Raw genomic sequence first — 10,546 nt, 5'->3', positions numbered from 1 at the left:
GTAAAAAAAGCCTTTTTCGATCGATCAGACCGAGCTATGATCGATCACACTGTGACCGTTCCAACCCTGCCATGATGGATCGAGCCCTTTGTCCTTATCCTCAGGAAAATTTCCTATTCGATCGATCCAACCTTTCCTCTGATCGATCGAACCCTTTTGATCTTATCTCACCTACTACTTTTGTCCTTTTCCCAAAAATATCTCAACCTTGTCCTTATCCAAAAAGTGCACCGCCATGTTCGATTGATTCGAGCAGCCATGTGATCAATCGAACTGCCTCAAGTTGCGTAAAAAACAGATTTCAAACCAAATTAAAGATGTGCTCGTGGTGCAATCATTTGAAGGTCTTGGTGCATGAGGTCTAACTATTGGGTGTGACGTTTAAGCTACCTATATAAAGATTTTGGCCATTTTTAGTAGAAGAGGTTAGTTAGAGAAAGACTTGGCTAGAGATTAGAGAGAGAAATATACAATTTGGGAAAGTTTTTCCACTCATCTAGGGTTTCTACCAAGAACACAAGAAGAGGATGATGAATTATACCATGGAGATAGCCCTTGAGGGTTGGATGACAACATCAATGAGTGGTTAAACCATTCTCTTGGGGCTAGAGATAGCCCTAAACATGCCTTCTAGACTTTGATGTTTTGTAATTAATGGAGATTTGTGTTGTAATTCTTTGTCTTGACATCATAAATATATGAATCTTGTTTCTACAATAATTTATGTAGTTTAATACTTCCAATTGATCATTTAATTTTATCCATATGTCTATGTATGCTAGAATGAATGTTCATGTGTTTATCTCTAAATTTTGTGAATTTGATGCATGTCTATGTGTGTTGATATTATGAATCTAGTGATGGTCAAGGCATGGTGCTTAATTAGATTACTCTTGTAGTTTATTTAATGGTTCATACTTACTTCTTGATGAATTGTGCCACCTCCTTAGTTTAATTAGTTTAATTTTCATGTTACTAGCTTAGTTGTAGTGTAATTGTCTTACTTTCTTAGATATGTAGACAATTCATTCTTGTTGTTTGATGTTCCGTGCTTATGAATACAAGTAGTATATTTCTCTAATTTAATGAGTGTACATTAATTATGGACTTATGGAAGGATTAATAGGTTAATTTGATATATTGGACTATTCACTAGATTGACTAGACAATGTATGCTTACTTGCCATCCATGTTTGATAATTCAATTAATGGCACACACTTTCATTTACAACACACAATCCCCCTAATCCATTAAATATTGAATGCCTAGAAAGGTAATGCTTAGTGGTGAATTCTATGACCCAAGACTCCTCTCTTTTATTTTTTACACCTTATTTGTTTTGGTTGTTTTACATTGCATTTCTTTAGTTTAAAATGTAGTATAATTCAACCAACAAACCCTATCTTGATCATTCGACCTACTAATCCAACATTGATTCCAAGAATACCGCTCTTTTCCCTTGAGACGATCCCTACTTACTCTAGCTACATTAATAATTAGTAGTGGTAGTGGCATTCTATAAATTCAAACTTGGCCATACTACATTTTACCACATCTTTTGTGCAACTAGGTATTGACACACACCAATAACCCCCTGAACTAAAACTTATCCCATTGAATATTGATTTATTACAATTAAGGACAAACCCATCACAAAAAGACTATTTTGTCATTTCTCATTAAAATTTTCATTTTTTATTAAATTATTTTTATTATTTTTTCTCTTATCTAAATATTAATTATACTATTTACCTTAATTTTATTTTAAGTATCAATTTATCATAAAAATGAAAAATATATATATAAATAGATTTGTAACTACTATTTTCTAAATTATTAACTTATTATTAAAATTTGATTATTTATAATAATACTTATTATAATATGTTTAACCTTTTTTACCGTAGAAGAATATATATTTTTTCAGATAATATATTGATGAAACTTTAGTAAATTATTTAAATAAAAAATAGCTTCTTTTTCATGTAATATATTCATGAAAAATTAAAAAATTAATTATTTTTTTAAACAATTTCTACCAAAGAATTTTATTGAAACAATTAATTTCAAAAATTAAAGGTAAATTTATGAAAATTTATTGGATAATTTGTCATCAAATTAGTATGAATTTATTTCCTAATATATTTCAATATGAAAATTAGATTAAGTGTATATTCAATCAGAAAGTGCATTATGATCATTTAATGAAATATAGTATATGCACTGGCGTATTTTGTAATAAAATGTGATAGTTTAGGGGGTATTATGCACACAATATAATTCAGTGGGTTATTTGTGATGGATGTATAATTTAAATACCCACAGATAGGAGAAGGTTGTTAAATTAACGCACTATCTCATAAGATTGAGATAGGCTCTACAGATTACGATAAGGATTAAGCCTACAGATTATGATAAGGATTAAGCCTACAGATTACGATAAGGATTAAGACGACGGTAAGTCTACGTTACATTCTGACCTAAGCCCTATAAAGAAGGGGCTAATCGACGTTCTAAGGTATGCAATAGATCCTCACTCGATTTCTTGATTTCTCTAAAAAGATTAATTTGTACACTGACTTGTTCGTCGGAGCCTACTCCAGTGGTAACACACCGGTACCTGTAGGATCACATTTTCTTCTCTTTGTTCACGAAGTCAGATCAGATCCGGGTTGCGTAAAATCCATCATCAACAGTTGGCGCCGTCTATGGGAACGATTTTAGTTCTCTAAACAAAGCATGGTTCGATTGCGATCTGGTCTGGCTGTTAGCGAGGACGAAGCGTTGCAAACTTTTGATCAAGGGGACTCGATGAGGCAACCCCCCGTCTTCCCAAACGATCAGGAACGCGTCGCAGCATTAGAACAACAGGCTCAAACCTTAAATGAAGGAATGAACCAATTAGTTCAGCAAAATGCGATGATTCTGCAACGCTTAGCCGTCCCCAACGAGTTGGGAAACAGTGAAGTACCCAACAATGACTCCCGTAGGATTGACAATGACGCTGAGCTTAGTCAAATAGGGGGTCAACAGAGAAGCCATCACCATCGGTCTCCTAAACGGAATACCACCAGGCTCCGTGGAGATACCTCTGGTTGTGTTGGCGACAAGACTGAGGATGTCACTCATTTTGATGTACAGATGCAAGATCTGAGAGCTAGGGTTGAAGACGCCATGCAAGTGATGAAAGGGAAGGGCTAGGCCACAATAAACGATCTGGTACAGAAGACCAACCTAGCATTTAGTCCAACTGTTATGAGTTATCCTCTACCTAGCAAATTCAAGATGCCAACTCTTGAGAGCTTCAATGGGACGCGGAACCCTCTCGATCATTTAGAGACCTACAAAGCTCTTATGTACTTGCAAGCCGTACCTGACGAGATTATGTGCAGGGCTTTCCCTACCACACTAAAGGGTTGGGCTCGTCTCTGGTTCAATAAATTAAAGTGAAGCTCTACTATCCAATAGTCAAACCAACTTATTATAGAAATACGGGGTGAACGGCTCTACAATTCTAAATATCTATTATTATGTAATATTTGGGTAAAGTTCCGGTGGTTTGACAAGCAATCCTCCGAAACGGGGGGCAACTGATGGATGTATAATTTAAATACCTGTGGATAGGGGAAGGTTGTTAAATTAACGCACTATCTCATAAGATTGAGATAGGCTCTACAGATTACGATAAGGATTAAGACGATGGTAAATCTACGTTACATCCTGACCTAACCCCTATAAAGAAAGGGGCTAATCGACGTTTTAAGGTATGCAATAGATCCTAACTCGATCTCTTGATTTCTCCAGAGAGATTACTTTGTAAACTGGCTTGTTCGTCGGAGCCTATTCCACCAGTAATACACCGGTGCCTGTAAGATCACCTTTTCTTCTCTTTGTTCAGGAAGTTAAATCAGATCAGATCCGGGTTAAACAGAATCCATCATCAACAATTTGCAAACTCAAACATAGTTGAGAGATTTTTGTTTGCACTTTTTTTGCATTGCAATTGAGTAAAATCTAATTTAAAATTAATATTCAACAAAGTAATTAAATAATTATTTTCTCAAATAGTAATTAAAATTAATTTCTTAAAATAATCAAACTAATATATTAATTAAAATAAATAAATTACAAGATTAAATAATAATGGCAATTTACGAAATCTTAATAATAATAAATTAGAAAAATATTCTATAAAATATAATTAGCAAAATTCTAAAATGATTGTTGAATATAAAATTGACACAAGGCAAAAGAGATCAATTATTTATTTTCTTTATATATTTCCTTCTCTAATTAGATTTCCTTTTATAAAAAAAAAAAAAAAAAAACTCATAATAAACAGGTAATTTGAGTTTCATAGAAACTCTTTTAAACACCTTATATTAATTAAAAAATAAATAAAAACTCTTAATAAATAAGTAATTTGTGTTAGAGTTTTATATAAACTCTTTTTATATTAATTAATAAATATTTTTTATATTAATAAATAATTAATGAAATATTGAAACTCTTACCAATTTCATTTATAGAAATTTTTTATTTTAATTTATTTTATATTAATTAATAAATATATTTTTTATATTAATAAATAAATACTGAAACATTAAAATATTGAAACACTGAAACTTTTTATACTTTTAATAATAATATAAATATATATATATATTTTACTGATAGTGCTCATTATTTCCAACTGAACCAAGCACTATGAAACAACAATTAAGTACGTGACTTGAGAGATTCTTTACTCAAAATTAAATTTATTTCTACTCTAATTCCATAAATTTCAAGTCACACGACTTAAATTGTCCATCTATCTTCAGAACAGCGGTGCGATGGCGATGGGCCCTAATCCCGAGAGGATGATGGCCCCAACTTTACCCAGCCCATTTACAAGACTTTTAAAAAGGCCCACTAGGCCAGATAAAGTCCAATATTCTAGGGTTTTTCTTTTCTATATATGGGGCAGTAACCACTCATGAAAGGCAGCTAACTTTCTCCTCAAATAAGTCATCCCTGCAATCTTCTCATAGCCTTCTTGTTTGCGCCGAGAGAGAGAGAAATTGAGTTTCAGTGATTTTGCAGCGCCAACCCAACCCAACCCAACCCAATCCAACACAACCACATACCATTGCGTAGATTAATCTTGAGATTTGAAAGCGAAAAAAGAAAGAAAAACAGAGATGGAGTTGGTTGGTGTTCTTAATTACTAGTTGGCAACGGATGATTCAATATTCCTAGTACCAAAGGAATCCTGTGAGTTTCCATCGTCCTCCTTAATCAATTTCCTGTTTTTGTTTGCATATCGTTATATTATATTTGTCTCATTATTTTTATTTCAATTGAAATAAGTTTTTGATTTTCAATTAATATAGGGAGGGGGTAGGTGGGTAAATGGTGAGTTGTAATAAAATATTTCTTCATGAGGATGTGATCATTGAGATTCTCTTAAGGCTGCCGGTGAAATCAGTGATTAGGGCGGGAGCCGTATGCAAAAATTGGTACTCTATCATCAAAAACCCTAGTTTTGTTACTAAGCACTTGAACAACCATCACACCAACAACAACTACAGTAACAGTGGCCGTCTTTTCATTAGTCGTCGTAACGATGTGACTATTTATTTCTCATTCTTCCCTGATGAAACACTTGCCTGTACGTATGAGGATGCGGTGGTGGTGGTGGATTTTCCCAACTATGTAGAGGTTGTTGCCAGTCCCTACCATGGCATATTGTGCCTGTGTACCAATCGCTTTCGTTCCAATCGCTTTGCTTTGTGGAATCCCGCAATCAGAGAATTTAGGGCCCTCCCCGTACTGCCTCGTAACCATCCACCTAATGTGATGACTTGGACTGAAACATTTGGATTTGGTTTGGATCCCATCACTAATGATTACAAGGTGGTTTGGATTTGGAACACTACGAAGGAGGATGCTCCATATCGGTTTGGTCCTTTCCAGGTTGCTGTGTATACCTTATCTACTGATTCCTGGAGATATCTTGATCATGTTGCCTTGCCTTATCATGGCATTGACACCCCTCTGTGTAACACATGCATTAATGGGGTTTATCACTGGCTTGCAACTCAGAGTTGTGAAGATAGTTATTCCATCCTTTCATTTGACATGGGCAATGAATTGTTTCATGATATACCAGTAGATATTCCAACTTCAAAACGTTACTACTTCCCACCCCGTCTTCTATCCTACAATAACTCTCTTGCTCTGATTTGTTATGATTATTCTAATCTAACTATTGACATATGGGTGATGATGGAAGATGATGGGTGTTGGACCAAACATTTTACCGTTGAAATGAATACAAAATTCTGGTGGTTCCTTGGGTTTTGGAAGAACAATCAGCTTATTATCCAAACTGATGCAGAGGGTCATGAGGCCTTATATGATCCACACACGCGTGAAATTAAGGATTTTGGATCCAAGGATTGGTATGAGGCCTTCGTCTATAGGGACAGCCTGGTCGCAATCAGGGGCAAAGATGGGTTTCTAAAACAAGATTACATGTCTGATACAGATCAAATTTGTAACTTCTCTAAAACAGTTGAAGTTGAAAGGTCAGACTTTCCTGATGATGAGGATTTTGATATTTTTCGTTTATTTCTCATCTAGTAAAGTTGAATGGCATACTATTTTATCATTCTTGTTTATTGGTGATGAACCAAATTTTATTGCTTTATTCCTTTTGTCTCATCAGTTGGTCTATTATAAGCATTTGAAACTATTCACTTTTCTTAACTGATCACAATTTCTTTTGATTTGCATTATCACTTGTCTTGATTCCATCCTTGGTGTTAAGAGTTGATTCCTCCCTTCTTTATGATACAGAGTAGAAATATTATCATCACATGATCAGTCACACAAACATATAAAAAGATAATAATCATATGGAGGATTTCTTATATTAGTAGAGGTATTGGTTGTACATATGGTCGTGCCTATATGTGATATTCATGGATGATTTTTATTTTTAAAAAAAAAACTGTTGCAAGGTAACAAACTAGTGAAGAAAGTTGCATGTCAGTCACTTAAGAATGCTAGGCCATTGCCACGTTTAAATTTTGCATTTTTTTCAGTAAATATTTGAATACTTTTTAAGCATTATCTGGCATCAAGCTCACAACAGTCAATGAGTTCTGTAAAGATGTATTCATTCCCGTCAACTGTGTAACCTGATACAGTTTCCACAAGATTGTAATAGTTCTTGTATAGGCTTTTATAGATTGAAACAGTCAGTTTTCACATGCACCTATATTAGTACTAGCAAAAAGATGAACATAAATTTTAATTTTAAGAGCAAATTGCCACCCAAAAAAAAAAGCCCTTGACTATTTGAAATTGGCACAAAACCTCCCTTAACTGACAATTTGACCTAAACCTCTCTTAACTAACAATTTGTTTTACATGTCAAGTTAGGATTGTAATATAACTAGAAATAAGAATGAAATTGACTCTAAATAATTTTGCTAAATTGCTACAATCTCTCTCACCGTTTTATTTTTTTTCTCTTCAACTTCTATCGATATGATTGATCTTCACTTCATTGATGTGCCAATTAATTGTCGCTTCAATTAATTGTTGCTTCATCATCTTTGATTTTCACTCCAATAATCTAAATATCTTTTTCATTTTTTTTTCTTGCTCTATCCTGATTAATTCAACTATGCTATCAGGTTTGTACTATTCATGATAATTAAGGATAAAGTTGTTAAGTTAAATGGTGTTTAGTCAAGAAATTTTTTTAAATAATACATCCACCAAACTTTTTTTCTTTAAATTCCTTCTATTAAAATTTAGGGTAAAGTACATTAATACCCCTTGAGGTTTCACATAAGGATAGGAAGATGAAAATTGTCTTATTTTTTAACAATAACACCCCCTCAAGTTTGATAAAATGGACAAAGACACCCCGACAATGGTGAATTGACTTTATTACCCTTTGATATAAAATTGACAAATACAATTGACTTAAATGCCTTGAATCAAATAAGTTTAAATGGGTTATTGGGTAAAACCCATATAATAAACCCAAAATCCTTTTCCTTTTCCTTTTCTTCTCTTTCCCCTCTCCCACAGCACAGGCCAAACTCAAACAACTAATGCACACACATATATATATTGTCCGTATATTACACACGCGCACACATATGTCATCGATCACCACCACAAATCACGCACATGGAGGTGCTCTACGCTCTGCCCCGATTTCTTCAACCCTTCACTTCACCACACACGCACACACATATATATGTCTATATAGATACGTAAATCTTCATGCAGAAGCCCTGATGTTTCCTGGATGTTTTGTATCTGAAACATTTAATAATTTGAACAATTAGAACCTCAATATAGCTGTGACAACCCTGGTTTTTAGGCTAGCGTGTCCTATGATGAACCGTAAGGATGATCCGATAACGGATCCGAATGCGAAAGCGAAAACAGAAAACAAGACTCTAAGAAGTCAAAGTGACCTTCCATGAGGTCGTGGAACTCAACAAGAACTGATGCAGAAACAAAAGATCGAAAATATGACAAATAAGCCCCCAGGGGCAAAATAGTTATTTTTGAAAACGGTAGATTCGGGTGCCACCGAGCACGCCGCTGTAAGGACAACTAAAAACTAATCAAGATGGACTAAAGAATCGCATGATTCGGAGTCCGGACGAAGGAGAAACGGCATGACGAAGAAAAACGAGCACTTAAGGCAAAAATGGTAAACTGGTAATTATCCAGGAAGAACCAGGTGCAACCGAGCACACCGTTGGAAAGACAGTGAAAAATTAGTCAAATTCAAAAAAAAATTCACTTGAATCGGAATCCGGACGAAGGAGAAAAGCCCAAAAGAAAAGTTGACGTCGCGGCGGCCCGACGAGGGGCCATGACAACCCCATGCTCGCGCGCCCATGCACGCCGCGCGCGTGCTGAGTGCACTATGGCTGGCAGCAGCAACCCATAAAGCTGCTACGGGGTTATATTTCAGAAAAATCCAGAACAGAGGCTGAATTTGGAGGCCTAGATGAATCTTTTTGCAAAAACACAGAGAAGAAACTCCCCTCAAAATTGAGTTTTCTATGTGACTCGCGAAGAATTAGAAAAAAAAAAAAAAAAAAAAAAAAAAACGCAATGTATAATACCCGAAATGCCCCTCCATGAAATCTGGTCATGGAGGTCCAAAAAGCTGCTAAATTGAAAAACTGAGAGCTGAACTTCGTAAGCGATTTTCGATATCAAGACGACATTTTCTGGAAAAACACGGAAAAGAAACCCCCCTTAAAATCATGTTTTCTATTCAAACATTTTGAAAGAAGAAAATAAAACCAATGTGAAAAGTTTACAATGCACCTAGATCAGAATATACAAAAAAAGTACGAAATGAATTCACAAGAGGCTCAAAACACAAACGATAAGGTTTTGCCTGGAAACGACCATCCACGCAAACGTAACTTACCTATTTGGATATGCTACAATGATCCACGACTTAAAAATACCACCTATACAAAATCCGACCCCCCAACGAGCAAAAATGGAACTTGGAATGAAAACTCGGAATCCAAAAATACAAAACAGGATTAAATGACCGTTTGGCCCTTGGCCACACTCCAAACATGATTTATAAGACCCTATGAAAGAATGAAAACGAAATTCCCACACCCGATGCAACCATGGTGAAGCAATGACTTGCGATTTTTCAAAATTTTCACAATATTTCATAAAGTTAAAAAGTACATAGAATACAATATAATGGTCATTGGCCTCCGATTTCATCTCATACATATCAAATACATTGAAAAGAGTGTACTTAAGTACACATTACATACATGGAATCAAATATACATATTTTGACATATAAGTCTACAAAATGACATTTCATGCTAACATTTGCATGAAATGGAAACTTGAAAGTTACACGACATCCAAGGAATACTAGGCGTCACGAACCAAGTCTTCGTACCTGAAATATACCCCAGTATCGTAGGGGTGAGTAATATAAAGCTACTCGTAGGAGATAAGCATGCATCGACCTAGCATTTTATAAATTTATCACCTTAAGGTGAAACATGTTAAAGGGGCTCATGCCACCTAACGTCTATGTCCAAATAAGACTCGGGGAGCATCCTAAGCTACCTTAGAGTCTAAGCAACAAGAATCATGATATATATACGTGTATGAAACGAATCATGATTGGGATAATCTAAGAACACGACAAGAAGAATGCTTGAACATAGACTAACATGAATTGCATTTTCAATACAATTGAACTAGGTCTAGAGTAATCCATATAACATGACAAAAGCATATTTGAATACAAATTAACAAGAATCACATTATCTATACAATTTAACAACAAAAGAGCATGTTATACAATGCAATAAGGTATAAGTTCACAAAGCCATCAATTTAGAATCTAAAGCACAAAATAACAGTAGTGGTTCATGCCACCTAACGTCTAAGTTCTAAATGAATCAATAGGATCAATCCTAAGCTATGTTAGAACGTCAAAACACAATTTTCAATATTAATGTAATTTAA

The 10,546-nt window shown here is 34.7% G+C and overlaps 1 protein-coding gene across 1 annotated transcript; it reads left to right on the top strand.

The window, feature by feature from the left end:
- Nucleotides 1-4,980: 4,980 nt before the first annotated feature.
- LOC132306612 (F-box/kelch-repeat protein At3g23880-like) lies at nt 4,981-6,707 on the top strand. The gene is made up of 2 exons (XM_059804075.1): nt 4,981-5,257; nt 5,377-6,707. The coding sequence occupies exon 2, from the start codon at nt 5,396-5,398 to the stop codon at nt 6,626-6,628; it is 1,233 nt and encodes a 410-aa protein (XP_059660058.1). The 5' UTR covers nt 4,981-5,257; nt 5,377-5,395; the 3' UTR covers nt 6,629-6,707.
- The last annotated feature ends 3,839 nt before the right edge of the window (nt 6,708-10,546 follow it).

Source organism: Cornus florida, unplaced genomic scaffold, assembly GCF_030987335.1.
Source record: "Cornus florida cultivar Cherokee Brave unplaced genomic scaffold, ASM3098733v1 CherokeeBrave_3.0.0_Hap2_Chr05, whole genome shotgun sequence".
In the NCBI taxonomy this organism is placed as follows: domain Eukaryota; kingdom Viridiplantae; phylum Streptophyta; class Magnoliopsida; order Cornales; family Cornaceae; genus Cornus; species Cornus florida.
The sequence above is the reverse complement of the archived record's forward strand: the minus strand, read 5'-3'. Positions and strand labels throughout refer to the sequence as shown.

Excerpts from the sequence above, each read along its gene's own strand:
- LOC132306612 (XM_059804075.1), top strand. The coding sequence starts at position 5,396 with ATGGTGAGTTGTAATAAAATATTTCTTCATGAGGATGTGATCATTGAG.